The sequence below is a fragment of the Cetorhinus maximus genome, chromosome 4 (assembly GCF_964194155.1).
Source record: "Cetorhinus maximus chromosome 4, sCetMax3.hap1.1, whole genome shotgun sequence".
NCBI lineage: Eukaryota > Metazoa > Chordata > Chondrichthyes > Lamniformes > Cetorhinidae > Cetorhinus > Cetorhinus maximus.
Genome location: NC_135882.1, coordinates 128,142,540 through 128,163,187, shown reverse-complemented (window position 1 = coordinate 128,163,187; position 20,648 = coordinate 128,142,540). Strand labels below are relative to the sequence as shown.

The 20,648-nt window shown below is 41.7% G+C and overlaps 1 protein-coding gene across 3 annotated transcripts in view; it reads right to left on the bottom strand.

Moving 5' to 3' along the window:
• ints8 (integrator complex subunit 8) overlaps positions 1 to 20,648 on the bottom strand; it is a 111,579-nt gene that overhangs the window by 14,098 nt on the left and 76,833 nt on the right. For all 3 annotated transcript variants that reach the window (XM_078540802.1, XM_078540803.1, XM_078540804.1), the window contains 7 exons: positions 20,334 to 20,518; positions 19,866 to 19,899; positions 19,115 to 19,174; positions 18,924 to 18,985; positions 18,643 to 18,761; positions 16,179 to 16,282; positions 14,663 to 14,713 (listed from right to left, as the gene is read on the bottom strand). In XM_078540802.1, coding sequence (XP_078396928.1) covers positions 14,663 to 14,713; positions 16,179 to 16,282; positions 18,643 to 18,761; positions 18,924 to 18,985; positions 19,115 to 19,174; positions 19,866 to 19,899; positions 20,334 to 20,518 — 615 coding nt within the window. The remainder of the gene's footprint in view (positions 1 to 14,662; positions 14,714 to 16,178; positions 16,283 to 18,642; positions 18,762 to 18,923; positions 18,986 to 19,114; positions 19,175 to 19,865; positions 19,900 to 20,333; positions 20,519 to 20,648) is intronic.

The window sequence follows — 20,648 nt, the reverse complement described above, 5'->3', positions numbered from 1 at the left end:
ACCATGTAGACTTTGCCTGATTACAGTAAGATTTTCTAAGTATCCTGTTGTATCCTCTTTAATAATCGATTCTAGGGATTTCCCTGTGACAGATGTTAGACCAACTGGCCTATAGTTTTCTGCTTTCTGTCTCCCGATTTCTTGTGTTACATTTGCTATTTTCTAGTCCGCTGTGGCACTTCCAGAATGTAAGGAATTGTGAAAAATTATAACCAATGCCTCCACTATCTTGCAGCCATTTCTTTTAACACCCTAGGGTGCAGGCCATCAAGTCCTGGGGACCTGTCAGCCTTCAAATCTTATAGTTATCCCAGTACTTTTTCCCTGGTTATGGTGGTCTTTCTACATTCCTCCTTCCCTTTCACCTCTTGATTTTCAAATATCTTTGGGAAGTTTTCTAAGTCTTATACGGTGAAGGCAGTCACAAAATACCTGTTCAAAACTTCCCCTCGTTTTCCATTATGAATTCCCCAGACTGGATCAACACTAACTTCAGTTACTCTTTTCCTTTTTAAATACTTGCAGAAACTCTTACTATCTGTTTTGATATTTCTAGGTAGCTAGCTCTCATACTCCCTTTGTTATTTTTTAGCCTTTCTTTGCTGGTTCTTAAAATAAGACCATAAGACATAGGAGCAGAAATTAGGCCATTCGGCCCATCGAGTCTGCTCCGCCATTCAATCATGGCTGATAAGTTTCTCAACTGCCTTCTCCCCGTAACCTTTGATCCCCTTACAAATCAAGAACCTATCTATCTCGGTCTTAAATACACTCAATGACCTGGCTTCCACAGCCTTATGTGGCAATGAATTCCATAGATTCACCACTCTCTGGCTAAAGAAGTTTCTCCTCATCTCTATTCTAAACGGACTTCCCTTTACTCTGAGGCTGTGCCCTTGGGTCCTAGTCTCTTCTACTAATGGAAACATCTTTCCCAAGTCCACTCTATCCAGGCCTTTCAGTATTCTGTAAGTTTCAATCAGATCCCCCCTCATCCTTCTAAACTCCATCGAGAATAGACCCAGAGTCCTCAAACGTTCCTCATATGTTAAGCCTTTCGTTCCTGGGATCATTCTCGTGAACCTCCTCTGGACCCTCTCCAGGGCCAGCACATCCTTCCTGAGATACGGGGCCCAAAATTGCTCACAATATTCTAAATGTGGTCTGACCAGAGCCTTATAAAGCCTCAGCAGCACATCCCTGCTTTCATATTCTAGTCCTCTCGAAATAAATGCCAACATTGCATTTGCCTTCCTAACTACCGCGTCAACCTGCAAGTTAACCTTAAGAGAATCCTGGACTAGGACTCCCAAGTCCCTTTGCACTCCAGATTTCTGAATTCTCTCCCCATTTAGAAAACAATCTATGCCTCTATTCTTCCTACCAAAGTGCACGATCTCACACTTCCCCACTTGTATTCCATCTGCCACTTCGTTGCCCATTCTCCTAACCTGTCCAAAGCCTTCTGCAGCCTCCCCGCCTCCTCAATACTACCTGTCCCTCCACCTATCTTTGTATCATCTGCAAACTTAGCCAGAATGCCCTCAGTTCCTTCATCTAGATCATTAATGAATAAAGTGAAAAGTTGTGGTCCCAACATTGACCCCTGCGGAACTCCACGAGTCACTGGCCGCCAACCTGAGAAGGACCCCCTTATCCCCACTCTCTGCCTCCTGCCAGACAGCCGATCTTCTATCCATGCTAGTACCTTGCCTCTAACACCATGGGCTCTTATCTTACTGAGCAGCCTCCTGTGCGGCACCTTGTCAAAGGCCTTCTGGAAGTCCAAGTAGATAACATCCATTGGCTCTCCTTTGTCTAACCTACTCGTTACCTCCTCAAAGAATTCTAACAGATTTGTCAGGCATGACCTCCCCTTGATGAAACCATACTGACTTTGCCCGATTTTACCATGCACTTCCAAGTATTCTGAAATCTCATCCTTAATAATGGACTCTAAAATCTTACCAACGACTGAGGTCAGGCTAATCGGCCTGTAATTTCCCATCTTTTGCCTCACTCCCTTCTTATACAGGGGGGTTACATTAGCGATTTTCCAGTCCTCTGGAACCCTCCCTGACTCCAGTGATTCCTGAAAGATCGCCACTAACGCCTCCACTATCTCTTCAGCTATCTCCTTCAGAACTCTGGGGTATAATCCATCTGGTCCAGGTGATTTATCCACCTTCAGACCTTTCAGTTTTCCTAGCACCTTCTCCTTGGTAATGGCCACCATACTTGCCTCTGCCCCCCGACTCTCTTGAACTTTGGGGATGTCACTCATGTCTTCCACTGTGAAGACTGACGCAAAGTACCTATTCAGTTCCTCCGCCATTTCTTTGTTCCCCACTACTACTTCTCCAGCGTCATTTTCCAGCGGCCCAATGTCCACTTTTGCCTCTCTCTTACCCTTTATATATCTAAAAAATCTCTTGCAATCTTCTTTTATATTACTGGCTAGTATTACTGCCCTCATATTTAATCTTCTCCCTCCTTATTTCTTTTTTAGTTGTCCTCTGTTGGTCTTTGTAGGCTTCCCAATCCCCTGGTTTCCCACTGCTCTTCGCCGCATTGCATGTTTCCTCTTTAGCTTTTATGCTGTCCCTGACTTGCCTTGTCAGCCATGGTTGCCTCGTCCTCCCTTTAGTATGCTTCTTCTTCCTAGGGATGAATTTTTGCTGTGTCTCCAAAATTACTCCCAGAAACTCCTGCCATTGCTGTTCCACTGTCTTTCCTGCTAGGCTCATCTCCCAGTCAATTCTGGCCAGCTCCTCCCTCATGCCTCTGTAGTTGCCTTTATTCAACTGTAATACCGTTACATCTGATTCCAGCTTTTTCCTCTCAAATTGCAGAGTAAATTCTATCATATTATGGTCACTTCCTCCTAAGGGTTCCTTCACCTTAAGCTCCCTTATCAAATCTGCCTCATCACACAACACTTAATCTAGAATTACCTGTTCCCTAGTGGGCTCCACCACAAGCTGCTCCAAAAAGCCATCTCGTAGACATTCCACTAATTCCTTTTCTTGGGATCCACTACCAACCTGATTTTCCCAGTCTATGTGCATATTGAAATCCCCCATGATCATTGTAACCTTGCCTTTCTCACACACCTTTTCTATCTCCTGGTGTATCTTGTGCCCCACATCCTGACTACTGTTCGGAGGCCTGTACGTAATGGGAGGCCTCCCATTATGTTTTTTTTACCTTTGCGGTCCCTCAACTCTACCCACACAGATTCTACATCATCTGACCCTACATCATTTCTTGCTAATGATTTAATTTCATTTCTTACTAACAAAGCAACCCCACCCCCTCTGCCAACCTGCCTATCTTTTCGATAGGATGTATATCCTTGGATATTTAGCTCCCAGTCCTGATCCCCTTGCAGCCATGTCTCCGTAATGCCCACCACATCATACCTGCCAATTTCAATTTGCGCCACAAGTTCATTTACCTTATTTCATATACTGCGTGCATTCAGATACAAAACCTTCAGTCCTGTATTTCCTGTCCCCTTTCTCATTGTCATCCCTTTATCTGATGCGCTTGAAGTTAGATTCCTAGCCTTTTCCAAACACTCTGTCCTATTTTGTGTTCTGGAGACTTTAATAGCCTCTCCTGGGCTCTCCTTTCTTTTCAGTTTTTTCATAAATTTTCCATGAAGTTGAATCCACCTCCCCACACACTAACCTACTGCTTTGTTTCCCATTAGTCATACTTCTTGGAGTTTTACCCCCCCCCCCCCACCCCAACTTTCTAGTTTAAAGTCCCGTTGACCACCCTATTTACCCTTTTCGCTAGAACATTGGTCCCAGATCGGTTCAGGTGGAGACCGTCCCAAAGGTACAGATCCCCCCTGTTCCAATACCGATGCCAGTGCCCCACGAAATGGAACCCCTCTTTCCCACACCACTCCCTTAGCCACGTGTTTACTTCCCTTATTCTCGCGTCCCTATGCCAATTTGCACATGGCTCGGGTAGTAATCCGGAGATTATAACCCTTGAGGACCTGTTCTTTAATTTATTTCCTAGTTCCTATAATCCCCAAACAGGTCCTCTGTCCTAGTCTTACCTATGTTATTTGTCCCAACATGGACCAAAAATCTGTCCAGTCTTCTGACCTACCACCAACCTTTGCAGAATTGTACAGTGTTTATTTCAATTTGATACTATCCTTAACTTTCATATTTAGCCACAGACAATGCATCCTTCTCGAAGAGCTTTTCTTTCTCACTGGGATAGATCTTTGCTGAGAGTTACTGATTGTGGAAAGAGTCTGGGGCCAATTCTGGGGAAGGTGGGACCCTTCAAGCTAGACAGATTGCACCCCAGCAGGACCGGGACCAATATCCTCACAGGAGTATTCGCTAGTACTGTGGGGAAGGGTTTAAACTAGAGTGGCAGGGAGATGGGAACCTGAGCAGGGAGACACAAGAGAGGGAAACAAGGATAGAAATGAGGGTCAGAAATTTGAAAAGCACAAGTGGAAGGCAGAGGAAACAAGGGCTAGCAGCAAATAGGGTCATAGTATGAAAAAAAAATGCGTAAACATGTTAAAAAGAAAAAAGATTTTTCTAATCTAAAGGCACTGTATCTGAATGCACGGAGCATTCACAATAAGGTAGATGAATTAACAGTGTAAATAGATGTGAACAGGTATGATATTACGGTTATTACGAAGACATGGCTGATGGGTGATCAAGACTGGAAAATGAATATCCAAGGGTATTTGATATTTAAGAAGGATAGGCAAAAACGTTGGTGGGGTAGCCTTGTTAGTTAAGTTTGAAATCTGTGCAATAGTGAGAAAGGATATTGGCTCAGAAAATCTAGATGGACAATCAGTCTGGTGGAGCAAAGAAGCAACAAGAGCAGAAAACATTAGTGGGAATCGTCTATAGATCTCCAAACAATAGTAGCAAGGTAGGGGATGGCATTAAGCAGGAAATTAGAGATGCATGTAACAAGGGTGTTACAGTAATCATGGGTGACTTTAATCTACATATAGACTGGGCAAACAGATTAGCAAAAATATTGTGATGAATTACTGGAGTGCATGAGAGATGGTTTTTTAGACCAGTACGTCGAACCAACTAGGGATAAGATATAAGATTCTTAGGAGGCTTGACAGGGTAGATGCTGAGAGCATGTTTCTCCTTGTGGGACAGTCTAGGGCCAAAAGACATAATCTCAGAGTAAGGGGCCACCCATTTAAAACAGAGGTGAAGAGGAATGTCTTATCTCAGAGGGTAGTGAATCTGTGGAATTGTTTACCGCAGAGGGCTATGGAAGCTGGGTCATTAAGTATATTCAAGGCTGAGATAGACAGATTTTCAATCAGTATGGGAATCAAGGGTTATGGGCAAAAGGCAGGAAAGTGGAGTTGAGGATTATCAGATCAGCCATGATCTCATTGAATAGCAGAGCAGACTTGATGGGCCAAATGGCCTACTTCTGCTCCTACTTCTTATGGTCTTATGGGACAGGCTATCCTAGATTTGGTAATGTGCAATGAAACTGGGTTAATTATTAATCTTGTTTTGCAGGGTCCTTTAGGGTGAACATACATGATAGAATTCATTAGGATGGAAAATGAAGTAGTCCAATACGAAACTAGGGTCCTAAATCTAAACAAAGGAAACTACAAAGGTATGTGGGGTGAGTTGGCTGCAATCGATTATGGAACTTCATTAAAAGACATGACGGTGGATAGGCAATGGCTAATATTTACGTAACGAATGCATGCATTGCAACAGTTAAACATTCCTTTCTGGCACAAAAATACAACAGGAAAAGCATCCCAACCATGGCTAACAAAAGAAATTAAGGATAATATTAGATTCAAAAAATTCATAAAGTTGCTAGAAAAAGTAGCAAGCCTGAGGATTGGGAGCAGTTTAGAATTCAGCAAAGGAACATCAAGAGATTGATTAAGGGAAAAATAAAATATGAGGGTAACCTTGCAAGAAACATAAAAGCAGACTGTAGAAGTTTCTATCAGTACATAAAAAGAAAATGATTAGTGAAGGCAAATGTAGGTTCCTTACAGTCCGAAATGGGAGAATTTATAATGGAGGACAAAGAAATGGCAGAGCAACTGAACAATTACTTTAGTTCTGTCTTCACAAAGGAAGACACACAACTTCCCAGAAGTGCTAGGGAACCAAGCGTCTAGTGAGAAGGAGGAATTGAAGGAAATTAGCATTAGCCAAAAAAAAAATGTGCTGGAGAAATTAATGGGACTGAAAGCCAATAAATCCCCTGGGTCTGACAATCTACATCCCAGGGCACTAAAGGAGGTGGCCAGGGAAATAGTGGATTTGCTGGTAGTCATCTTCCAAAATTCGGTAGATTCTGGAACAGTCCCAGCAGATTGGGTGGTGGCAAATGTAACCCCCTAGAGGGAGAGGAAAAAACAGGGAATTACAGAACGGTTAGCCTAACATCGGTAGTAGGGAAAATGCGAGAGTCTATTGTAAAAGATGTGATAACAGGACACTTAGGAAAGGCCAATAGGATTAGACAAATTCAACATTGATTTATGAAAGGGAAATAATGTTTGACAAAGCTGCTGGGGTTTTCTGAAGACGTAACTAGCAGAATAGATAAGGGAGAGCCCGTGGATATAGTGTATTTGGATTTTCAAAAAGCTTTTGATAAAGTCCAACATAAGAGGTTAGTGTGCAAAATTAAAGCATATGGGATTGGGGGTAATATATTGGAATGGATTGACAATTAGTTAGCATGCAGGAAAGAGAGTAGGAACAAATGGGTCTTTTTTTGGAGTGGCAGGCAGTGGCTAGTGGGGTGCCACAGGGATCAGTGCTTGAGCCCCAGCTATTCACAATATATATCAATGATTTAGATGAGAGAACCAAATGTAATATTTCCAAGTTGATGATGACACAAAACTAGGTGGGAATGTGAGTGGTGAGGAGGATGTAAAGAGGCTTCAAAACGATTCAGACAAGTTGAGTGAATGGGCAAATGTATGGCAGATGCAGTATAATGTGGATAAGTGTGAAGTTATCCACTTCAGTAGGAAAAACAGAATGGCAGAGTATTATTTAAATGATGATAGACCGGGAAATGCTGATGTACAAAGGGATCTGGGTGTCCTTGCACACCAGTCACTGAAAGCAAGCATGTAGGTACAGCAAGCAGTTAAAGCAAATGGTATATTGGCTTTCATTGCAAGAGGATTTTGAGTGCAGCGGCAAGGATGTCTTACTGCAGCTGTACAGGGCCTTGGTGAGACCACACCCGGAGTAGTGTTCGCAGTTTTGTTCTCCTTACCTAAGAAAGGATATAATTGTCATAGAGGGACTGCAGCAAAGGTTTACCAGACTGATTCCTGGGATAGCAGAATGCGGAGAGATTGGGTCGATTAGGCCTGTATTCACTGGAAGACAGAGGGGATCTCATTGAAATGTATAAAATTTTGACAGGGCTGGACAGACTGGATGCAGGGATGATGTTCTCCCTGGCTGGGAGGGCATCTAGAACAAGGGGTCACAGTCTCAGCATACAGGGTAGGCCATTTAGGGCTGAGATGAAGAGAAATTTCTTCACTCAGAGGGTGTGAGCCTGTGGAATTCTCTACCACAGCAGGCTGTGGAGGCCAAGTCACTGAATATATTTGAGGAGGAAACAGATAGGTTTCTAGACACTAAAGACGTCAAGGAGTATGGGGAGAGAGGAGTATGGCATTGAGAAAGAGGATCAGCCATGATCATATTGAATGGTGGAGCAAGCTTGAAGGGCCGAATAATCTACTGCTCCTATTTTCTATGGTTTCTGTTATTAGCTATCTCCTTAAAAGTCTGCCACTGCATCTCTATTGTCCTGCCTTTTAATCTAGTTTCCCAGTTCACTTCAACCAACTCTGCCTTCATATCCTTACAATTACCTTTAATTAGTCTTTGACTTGCACATTTCACCTTCAAAGTGAACATGAAATTCTATCAAGGTATATCGCTGTCTCGAGGCTCCTTTACTATGAGGTTATTGATTAATCCTGTTTCATTGCACATTACCAGGTCTAGAATATCCTGCTCCCTGGTTTGTTCTAGAGCGTAGTGCTCTAAGAAATTGTCCCGAATACACTTTGAGCTAATTTTCCAGGTTACCTTTGACAATTTGATTCGCCCAATCTATATGAAGAGTAAAGTCACCCATGATTATTGCAGTACCCTTCTGAGACAACCTATTTTTTTCTTCCTGTATACCCTGTCCTACAGTACAAACTACTCCCACAAATGACCTCTGACTTTTCCTATTTCTTACCTCGACCCAAATTGATTTTACATCATGCTCTTGAGCCAAGATCATCTCTCACGACTGTACTGTCAACCTTAATTAATAGAGTTACCCCACCACCTTTTCCTAGCTTTCTGTCATTCCAAAATGTCAAATACAGCTCAGATGCCAGCCTTGGTCACCTTTCAACCATGTCTCCGTAATGGCTATCAGATCATACATATTTATTTCTATCTGTGCTAACAATTCATCCATTTAACATTTCACTACATTAAAAATGCTATATAAATACAAGTTGTTGACTTTGTTTTACTTCTTAAATCCTTTTTTCTGATGTCATGTTGTAAGGGACTGTGTAATTCTTAGGGAGCATGGCTCAAATCTAGCAGTGAAAGATGCAATATAAATGACCGCTCCTGATATCTGATCAATTGGAGTCAAGCAATTGCAATGAGATTTTAATAAAAATGAAACTGCAGCACGAACCTGTTCACAAAGCCATGCTATTCGCCACAAATTATTTTATGTTATATTACTGGACCAGTAACCAGAGGCTGGAACCAAAAATCCAGATGAGGTAATTTCAAATCCAACTATTGCAGTTTAAAATTTCAAATTCAATTTATTTTAAAAATAAAAGGTCTCCCCTTTAAGACAGAGATGAGGAGAAACTTTTTCTCAGAAAAGGGTCATTGGTGTACAGAATTCTCTTTCCCAGCAAGTAGTGGAGGCTGGACCTTTGAATTTATTCAAGGCAGAGTTAGATTTTGTTAGGCAAGTGATTCAAGGCTTATGTGGGCAGACAGGAAAGTGGAGCCGAAATCACAACCAGAGCAGCCATGATCTTATTGAAAGGTGGAGCAGGCTCAAAAGGCCAAATGGCCTACTCGCGGCTCCTATGTTCAAATTCAATTTAAATCAAATCTGGAAATTAAAAAAGTTATTTTTAGTACAAGCCGCCCTGAATCTATGTTCATTAGAGAAAGAAAAACCTGCTGTTTTGCAAGGTATCATGTACCTAAGATGTGTGTCACGTCCCTTTTTTGCTTGTGTATTGCTGAAAAAAGAGACATATCAAAACTTTCCGTCTTGCACTTATCAGGACACTTTGCAAGAATACTAATACAAGGGTAGATCAACAATTTATACTGTATGTGAAGAGTGTCAGCAAGTGGACTGATTGGTAGAGGCATTACCATGGAGAATGCACCAGTGATGATGGCTGGCAGTTAACTGCCAAGCATTGATTGAAATTTAAATCAGGAAGCTTGAAACTTGTCCTGAGGAATGTGTCAGCGAATGGCTGTCACTTATCTTGTTTAGCTGAAACAGGTGCAATGTGCGTACATGTTCTTTCTGTCTGCAAAGAACAGGGCCGTGTATTAATATATGTAGCTTTCAGTACACATAAATGCGACACACTGCAAGCCCGACTGATGGTCTCAAATTAGTTATGAGCATAATTCTTAGCACACTGAGAATCATTTAGCAAATGTTATCCAATCGCGGAATCACATTTAATGTTGGGACACTGTTTTGAGTTTGACAAGCACAAGCTGGTTGGGTGTGGTCTGTACCTTGCCCGTTGCAAATAGCAACTGTGGCATATTATTGATACGATCGCTAGTCTTTGAGATGTACAGCCTACATAACTAGCATCACACTGATACTGAAATTCATACACCATAATACTCATTTGTGTGATAGGCAGAACATCTTTTTGGCTGATTGCAGCATTCTGTTCGTGGCAAATGCCACTCATGTTGCTACTGCACAGTAGCAGCGTGAAACAGCTAGCTTCACCTATTGCTCAAATTTTTGAGATACCTTGCCCTTCCAGGATAATCTGAGGTAGACTGGGCACATTTTAGGGCTGGAAGTGATGGGCTTAAGCCCATTCATGAGTTTGCATGATATACAGCGCGAAATGATCTGATTAGGGTTTTTTCCAGCAATACTCAAGTTCTGTACTACAAAATGACTATCTTTGCTTATTTAAAAGTTGACTTTGCTGAACTAAAAGATAGCTCCTACAGGCTACATGATTCACGAGTTGGCTACAGTTAGAAGAAGTTTCCAACAGCAGTTACAGATCAAAAGCTCAACCCTCATCCTTGTGGAATCTTACACGTCTCATTGTGAGGATACATTACAATCAACAAAACCAGGGACCAGCAGACCACCTGCCCCACCAGCCTGGTTCTATAACAAAGGGAGAGCTATTGAAACACATTATGCCTGCAGAGGCACTAATAACCACCATCTACCTCCTAAAATGAACAATGGATTTTACCAGAAGCATAGAAACTGCTCGTTAGCCTGCAACTGACTCATTAATGGGCATCACATGACCTAAGCTTCTAGCCTTTGGGAAGTTTTATTATATTCCTAGACTTGCAACTCAGTCTGTCTAAATTGCCTTGAAGCCTCTTTACATCCTCCTCCCCACTCTCATTCCCACTAAGTTTTGTGTCACCAGCAAACTTGGAAATATTACATGTTTCCCTCATCCAAATCATTGATATACATTGTGAATAGCTGGGGCCCAAGTACTGATTCCTGCAGCACCCCACTAGTCACCACCTACCACTCCAAAAAAATACCCATTTATTCCTACTCTGTTCCTGTCTGCTAGCCAACTCTCAATCCATGCCAATATATTACCCCCAATTCCATGTGATTTACTCTTGGATGTTTACAATACAGAAGGAGGCCATTCGGCTCATCGTGTCCACGCCAGTCAACAAAGATCTGACTATGCTAATCCCATTTTCCAGTGCTTGGCCCATAGACCTGGAGGCTATGTCAATGCAAGTGAATATCTAAATACTTCTTAAATGTTACAAGAGTTTCTGACTCAACCACCCTCTCAGGCAGTAGGTTCCAGATTCCCACCACCCTCTGGGTGAAAAAATTGCTCAACTCCCCTCTTAGCCTTCTACCTCTTACCTTAAATCTATGCCCCCTGGTTATTGACCCCACTACTAATGGAAAAAGTGCCTTCCTATCCACCCTATCTATGCCCCTCAAAATCTTATACACCTCTATCAGGTCCCTTCCCAACCTTTGCTGATCCAAGGATAACAATTCCAGCCTATCCAATCTTTCCTCATAGCTCAGACCCTCCAGCCCAGGCAGGATCCTGTTAAATATCCTTTGCACCCTCTCCAGTGCAATCACATCCTTCCTATAATGTGGTGATCAGAACTGCACGCAGTACTCCAGTTGTGGCCTAACCAGCGTTATATACTGTTCCAACATAACCACCCTGCTCTTGTATTCTACACCTCGGCTAATTAAGGCAAGTATCTCATATGCCTTCTTAACCACCTTATCTACCTGCCCTGCTATCTTCAGGGGTCTATGGATGTGCACACCAAAGTCCTTATGATCTTCAGTACTTTCCTGGGTCCTGCCATTCATAGTGTAATCCCTTGCCTTGTTAGCCCTCCCCAAGTGCATTACCTCACACTTTTCCGGGTTGAATTCCATTTGCCACTCTTCTGTCCACCTGACCAGTCCATTGATATCCTCCTCCAGTTTATGGCTATCCTCCTCACTATTTACCACCCTACCAATTTTCGTGTCATCTGCAAACTTCTTGATCATACCCCCTACATTTAAGTCCAAATCATTTATGTACACCACAAACAGTAAGGGCCCCAACACTGAGTCCTGTGAAACCCCACTGGAAACAGACTTCCAGTCACAGAAACATCCCTCTACCAACACCTTCTGCTTCCTGCCTCTCAGACAATTTTGGATCCAACGTGCCACTTTGCCTTGGATCCCATGGGTTCTTACGTTCTTGACCAGTCTGCCATGAGGGACCTTATCAAAAGCCTTGCTAAAGTCCATGTAGACCACATCAAATGCATTACCCTCCTCAAAAAATTCGATCAAATTTGTCAGACATGATTTCCCTTTCATAAATCTATGTTGACGTTGTCTAATCCCGTTGATCTTTTCTAAGTGTCCTGTTATCACATCCTTTATAATAGACTCTAGCATTTTCCCTTCAACTGATGTTAGGTGAACTGCAATTCATCGTTTCCTCCCTTCCTCCTTTTTTAAATAGTGGGGTTACATTTTCCACCCTCCAATCTGCTGGGACTGTTCTAGAATCTACAGAATTTTGGAAGATGACTACCAATGCATCCACTATTGCCACGGCCACTTCCCAGTGCCCTGGGGTGTAGATAATCAGGCGCTGGGATTTATCAGCTTTAAGTCTCATTAATTTCTAGAGCATTATTGTTTTAGTAATGCTAATTTCCTTCAATTCCTCCTGCTCACTGGACACTTGGTTCCCTGGGATTTCTGGGAAGTTATTTGTGTCTTCCTTCGTGAAGACACAACTAAACTAGTTGTTCAATTGCTCTTCCATTTCCTTAATCTCTAATATAAATTCACCCGTTTCGGACTGTAAGGGATCTACATTTGCCTTCAGTAATCCTTTTCTTTTTACGGACTTTTAGAAACTTTTACAGTCTGCTTTTATGTTCCTTACAAGTTTACTCTCACACTCTATTCTTCCCCTCTTAATCAATCTTTTGGTCCTCCTTTGCTGAATTCTAAACTGCTCCCAATCCTCAGATTTGCTACTTTTTCTAGCAACTTTATATGACTCCTCTTTGGATCTAATACTATCCTTAATTTATTTTGTTAGCCATGGTTGGGCCGCTTTGCCTGTTGTGTGTTTTCAGCAGAAAGGAATATATAACTGTTGCAACGCATACATTAATTCCTTAAATATTAGCTATTGCTTACCCACTGTCATGCCTTTTAATGAAGTTCCCCAATCCACTTTAGCCAACTCGCACCTCATACCTTCGTAGTTTCCTTTGTTTAGATTTAGGCCCCTAGTTTCAGATTGGACTACTTCACTTTCCACCCTAATGAAGAGTTCTATCATGTTACGGTCACTGTTCCCTAAAGGCCCCGCACAACAAGATTATTAATTAACCCCATCGCATTGCACAATACCAAATCTAGGATAGCCTGTTCCCTGGTTGGTTCCTCGACATACTAGTCTAAAAAAAACCCATCTCGTCCACACTCCAGGAATTCATCTGCCACAGTATTCGCTAAATTGGTTTTCCCAGTCTATATGATATTAAACTCACCCATGATTATTGCAGCACCCTTGTAACACGCATCTCCAATTTCCTGTTTAATGCTGTCCTCTGCTTTACCATTACTGTTTGGAGGCCTATAGACAACACCCACCAATGTTTTCCTCCTCTTGTTGCTTCTTAGCTCCACCCAGACTGATTATATATCTAGATTTCCTAAGCCAATATCCTTTTCACTATTGCACGATGTCATCCTTAACTAACAACACTGCCCCTCCTCCTGTTCCTTTTTGCCTGCCCTTCCTAAATATCGAGTACCTTTGGATATTCAGTTCCCAGCCATGGTTGCCTCACAACTATGTCTCCGTAATCACAATCATATCATATACGTTTACATCTACTTGTGCTGTTAATTCATCTACCTTATTGCAAATTCTCCATGCATTCAGACATGGTGCCCTTAGACTTCTTTATCACATTTTTTTCATACTATGGCTCTATTTGCTGCTAGCCCTCGTTTCCTCTGCCTTCTACTTTTGCTTTCTACTTTCCTGTCATTCATTCCTATCTTTGTTTCCCTCTCTTGTGTCTCCCCATTCAGGTTCCCATCCCCCTGCCACTCTAGTTTGAACCCTCCCCAACAGTACTAGCAAATACTCGTGAGAATACAAGGTCCCAGTCCTGCTGGGGTGAAACCCGTCCAGCTTGTACAGGTCCCATCTTCCCCAGAATTGGTCCGAATGCCTCAGGAATCTAAATTGCTCCCTCCTCACACCATCTCTGCAGCCAAACATTCAACTGGTCTATTCTCCTATTCCTGATCTCGCTAGCATGTGGCACTGGGCGTAATCCTGAGATTGCTACCTTTGGGTCCTGCTTTTTAATTTATTTCCTAGCTCCCTATATTCAGCTTTCAGGACCTCATCCCTCTTATTGCCCATGTCGTTGGTGCCAAGGCAGTTCACCCTCCCCCTTCAGAATCTCCTGTGACCACTCAGTGACATCCTTGACCCTGGCACCATGAAGGCAACATACCATCCTGGTGTCACATCTGCGGCCGCAGAACCATCTATCTGTTCTTCTATCGCTATTGCTCTCCCACTCTTTTTTTTCTCCCCCTGTGCAGCTGAACCATCCAGATTTCAGTACTACTCATCACTCAAATAGAACAAATTATACATTCAGTCCTCAATATACTCAAGAGGGCACATTCCATCCAGAATAGGGAAGTCTGGCATCGGTCTTATATAAATTTAGAAGAATAGGCTATCAATATTACAATTTGCAAAAATCAAACATTATTAAAATAAACGTTTTCCACTTACTTGGGTGTGGCAATTTAACATAGAACAGCATTTGATCATTCTCTTCAGGACCTTAGAAAACACCAATACAATGCAAAAACACAAAATTAGATAAACAGAAAGTAGTGAGCTGTATCTTTATTGTCTGACCCATCTCATGCATCCCTACTCTCACCTCTTTGCCTCCCTCCCAGAACCTTGATCGGGTCCCTCTTGTCCTCACTTTTCACTCCACCAGCTTACTCATTCAAAGGATCATTCTCTGCCATGTCTGGCAACTCCAGCATGATGCCACCACCAAACATACCTTTCCCTCACCTCTCCTGTCAGCATTCCGTAGGGACCATTCCCTCCATGACACCCTGGTCCACTCCTGCATCACCCCCAACACCTCGTCCCCTTCCCACGGCACCTTCCCATGCAATCGCAGAAGGTGCAACAGCTGCCCATTTACCTCCTCCCTGTCCAAGGTCCAAGTACTCCTTTCAGGTGAAACAGCGATTCACTTGCACCTCATTCAATTTAGTCTATCGTATTCGCTGCTCACAATGCAGTCTCCTCTACATTGGGGGAGAAGGCTTTATATTGTCTTCCCACCAGCAGGAGGGAAGGGTGAAGTTTTGCAGTCACATCTAAAAGGCTGATGTTCAACCACATCTTTTATGTTGTAGTTTCAATATGGATTTCCTCTTGAGAAACCACCATTTCATAAGCATTATGATTTTCCGGAGTTATTTTGTCATTAACATGCTATAGACTTTTATATCAGCTGCTATGAAATTGAAGGTCAATCCAAAGAAATAGTCAGCTGTAAATGCATTTGTCTGACCATGGGACCCTTTGGTGACCATGGCAACTAGCATGAATTCACTAGCATCTCTCACAGCCCAAGAACAAATAAAAAAATAGTTACCCTGACTTTCAGCAAAATATTTTGACATTTTACATCCAGGAATCTTATGTTGTTATATTACAGATACGGCTCTTCTGCAAAATACAGCTGGAGGATCAGAGCTATGGTGCTAGCTGTGAGCTGGATTATGACTGGTGACAACAGAAGTGAGGATTCTCCTTTACAATTACTAATGTATTAAACATTAAGTCAACCAGAGCACCAATTTAAAGTGGTTGGCAAAAGAATTAACAGCGAAATGAGGAAAAACGTTTTTACGCAGTGAGTGGTTAGGCAGGTTAAATCAAGGCCCGCAGAGGAGAATTGGAGTATCTGAAGCGAAAACATTTGCAGGGCTACAGGGAAAAGGTGGTGCCTTGCGACAAGGCGAGTTGCCTTTGTAGAGAGCTGGCATGGACACATTGGGCTGAATGACTCCTTTTGTGCAGAAACCATTCAAAATTATAGGATTCTGCAGAAAACTGCGACAGTCAGTAAAACCTTCATACATCACTGTTAAATTGGGATGGAGTCAAGAGCCTGTCATTCAAAAATTAAATGTCTTGAGACTGGCAAAGCACAATATAATAAAACAAAGGCAACTGTGAATTTCAATCCGTAATTCTCATTCCTGAACCCTCTTACCATGTCTGTGTACACATCAGAAGGGACACCTTTATTGAAAAAGTCTGAACAAATGGCACCAGCTTGAAGGTAGAAATGCAGAGCTGCTGAAAATTGATTGGTTGCTGGAAAAATCAGAAAATAAAAATGCCACGTGAAAGGTTATATTCATGAAGTCTGACAGTTACATCATGCCACCCAAACAATACATTAAATGATTCATAATAGAATCGTGAAAGAGTTACATATTTTAAATGTCCACAATTAACATTTCAAATACTAAAAACAAGATTCCATTCATCTCGATGCTGTCAAGATCTGAGGAAGTCAGCAATTTACTTGTCAAAATTTCTTCCAGTTTTGATAAAGAAAAAGAAATACAGATTGGCATTTATGTGGTGCCTTCCATGACCACAGGATGTCTCAAACTGCTTTACAGCCAATTAATAACTTTCTTGAAGTGTCGGCACTGTTGTATTATAGGAAACATCACCACCAATTTGCGCACACCAAGCTCTCACAAACAGCAATGTGGTAATGACCTGGGAATCTGCTTTTGTGGCGTAGACTGAAGGATAAATATTGGCCAGGACAACGGAGATGATTGCCTCATCTTCAAAATAGTACCAAGGCATCTTTATATCCACCTGAGGGTGCAGACAGGGCCTTGGTTCGACTTCTAGTCTGAAAGTCTGAAAGACTGCACCTGCAACAGTGCAGCACTCCATTGGTACTGCACTTGAGTATCAGCCCTGAAAATAGATCAATTGAGTCAAGCTATCTAATAGTCGTTTGGTAATACAGAACTTGAGCATTGCTGAAAGAAAGAGACATGTCTAAGCTTTTCATCTTGCAGTCATCAGGATAATACGCAGAGTACCAATACAAGGGGAAAACAACAATCTATACTGTATGATGCTGATTAGATGTTCTGCCTATCACACAAATAGGTAGTGTGGTATATGAATTTCAGTGCCAGTGTGATGCTAGGTATGTTGGCCGTACATCCCAAAGACTGGCGGATTGTATCAACAGCATATCCAGCTGCTGTTCACAACAGGCAGGGTTCTGGCCCTACCCACCCAGCCCATGCTTGCAAAACTTAATACACATTGATTAGATGTGATTCCACAATTGGACAGTATTGTGAAGATAGACAGATTTGGTAATGGATAGGATATGGGCTCTGAAGCTCTGATAAAGGTCAAACAGGATACCAAGATTACAAACAGTCATGTTCAACCCAAGAAAGTGGTTGGAATCAGTAGCAAGAGAGAGAGTTTAGGTGGGGAACTGAAGATCATGCCTTCTATTTTATCAATGTTGATCCCATCCAAGACTTGATAACTGGGCAAGTAGTCTCGCAGTCAACAAAAGTGGAGGGGAGTACCGCTCGTCTCCTCAGCATGCACAGAACAGCTGATCCCATGTCTGCGGATGATATCATTGAGGGACATTATGCAGACAAGACAGACAAGCGGGCTTAGAACAAAACCTTATGGGAGTATAAAAATTACAGTGAGGGAGAGGGAAAGATAAAGAAGCCATTCCTGGAAATAAACTCACCAAATTTAATTGGGTATGAATGGAACACCCAAAAGCAGTTACAAAGCTTTGGACAACAGAGGAGTGTTGGATGGGAGATGACATGTGATGGGGAAGATGGGCAAATAAAAGTGGTATTGACAGGTCACAACAGCGAGGTGAGAAGTAGCAAATAGAGAGAAGAGACTGGAATTTTCACATTAAACTAAAACCTGAACCTTGGGAAGTAGAGCCATACTAAGCCATGTTAACTGTGGTTCAGCGGTAGAATTTTTGCCTGCAAGCCAGAAAATTACACATTCAGGTCCCACTCCAGAGACAGGAGAACAAAGTATCAGCTGACACTCCAGTGCACTACTGAGGCTCCATCTGCCGTATGAGGTGCATGCAGAAGATCCCATGGCACTATTACAAAATAAACAGGAGGCAAGTTCTCCTTGGTCACCAACATCACTAAAACAGATTATCTGGTCATTATCACATTGTGTTTGTGGGATCTTGGTGAGTGAAAATTGCCTTCTGCATTTCCTACAGAAAAACAGTGACTGCAAACAAAAATACTCCCATTGGTTGTAAAGGTCCTTGAGGCTCATTTAATTTTTCGTGCGCACACATTTAAATGGGGGTTGGTTAGCTCAGTTGGCTAGATGGCTAGCATGTGGTTTGCAATAATGCCAACAGCGTGGGTTCGATTTTCATTTTGGCTGAGGTTCTTAGGATTTGACTCCTGGTCCTGCCCAATAGGGGAAGGCAATGGCAAACCACCACCGACAAAAACTGCCAAGAAAAGCGGTTCAGGATGAAGTATTAGCAGATAACGAGCCAAAGATCTGCCTCTAAGCGGAGCACACAAATGACTGAAAAAAAAAATTAACATTTAAAAAAATATACTAACTGAATAGGTAATTTGAGCAGGTGGTTTAAAATTTGTTGCACTTACCAAAGTAAATATCTGCTTGGGTAATTAACCAGAAGTGGTTACAGGAGTTGATGTTTAATGAATAACTGACCAGCTCCTTCATTGTGACAGCAACAGCCTCAACGTCCACAGACTGCAAGCTAACAATACAAAAGCAAAAGAATACCAAGATAAAAACAAAAACAATTACTTTGTTAACTGAAGAGAGATTAAAATAGTACCCCTGCATATACACAATTTATGCCAGAACTGCTTAAATAAATACAATGATAGAGTCAAATTGTCACCAAACACCAACTTACTTTGGGATGGACGTTGGCCAAATAGACATATGTTCTGCAGTGACATCATTTACAATATCATCCTAAAACAGAAAGATCAGCCCAGTTTTTATTTGAAACTATTCCAAAATCAATATTGCAAAATTAGTTCACTGTTCTAACATACAATATTTATTAATATGTCCTTATCTAAAATATTAAGCAATACAAACCCGAACAATGTTGTGCAACTTCACAAAAAGGGAGATTAATGTTGTCAGAACCAATGGATCCTACAAAACAATACAAAGGTTTCATGATTTCTCTCTGACAAAATGAGTAATGTTTATGCAAGGAAGTGCCACATAACAATTTATCATACATTTTTAATGCATTATGTAAAGAGCCTTTCAAATCTTGCCTGTGGCTGGGCCGGGTTTATTAATACTCTAACCGCATCCCAAAATTAGGCATGAATTTGGTAGTTTAAAAAATCCAAATCAATTTCTTTGTCGGATAACTCTCCTTTTAAAAGAAACTACATATTTCCTCTCCTTACCCCACCTGGATCTGCCCAGTCCCTGCACCATCCATGGCTAAGAGGGCAACCTGCTTCTATGCATCTGCCAAAGGCACCTAGTAACCAAATGCTGAGAGGTGCATAAGAGAAACCCATAGCTGGATGTTCCATCTTGTGGGAAAGTGCACACCTTCCACTTGGGCACTAAATTAAGTATGTGAAACCACCATTTCCATCATTTTTACCATCTTTTTGTTCAGTTCAAAGTAAAATAGGGACGGAATAAGAGAGGAGGGGATGATGGCTCTATTTGTGTGTGTGTGTGTATTACAACTGTTTGTGTTTGTGCTGAACAGCATTCACTGACCACCTCAATAATGAATGCCTCCACATTACAAGACACAGAAATGGAAATGAGGTCAGATAGCATCTCATTCAATTTCTTGAACAGCTTTGATACTTACGCTCAGTCTCTTGATGAATGTTACCAGCTCACTCCTAAAGTGGAAGAAAGAGAATTAATATACATCAGGCATTATAGTTCATTCAACACTGTTCAGGATTGTTACATGCCTCATAAGCATGCATCACAAGTGATCTTCAAAAGCATGAGCACAAAATAGCAGGGAACATTCTTAATCCCAGATTGAGAATACTTTTCAGTATTTATTTCTCACAATTTGAACAGTGATAAATATCTGTAGTTATCAGCACATAATATTTTTGATCTATTCAGTGAGATATTCATGTTCAACAATTAGATGTTATTACTTTGATTGTTTGTGCAAAGAAGTGCATAGTAGAAATCGCCTGGAGTGCATTATAAGTATACAATGTTCTACATCTAATTTGATCAGATTAGAAAAATTTAGTGCATGTAACTAGGTCTCTTAAATTACTTACAAATCTCAGTGCAATAAAGAAGAAGTTACCTATACATGATCCCCAACGAGGATTCTCGATGTTTAATTAAACTGATTCTTCCATCACAGACTCGCTTGTGTTGGCTAGATAAGCAAAAGATCTGAACCACTACATCCCAGAGGTCTTTAGCGGTTCTTCTGCTTTCTTTTGGGCCAGGCAGCTCTTTACAAGTTGAAGCCAAAAGTTGTCCCAGCTACAAGATACACAAGGGGAGAAAAAAGATTCCAAGTGTTTTCTTCTGTCCTGCATATTTTAATGGACTACAAAATTCATAGCTTTGCTACTCAGTGATAGGTGACCAAGGAGCATTACTATACATACAT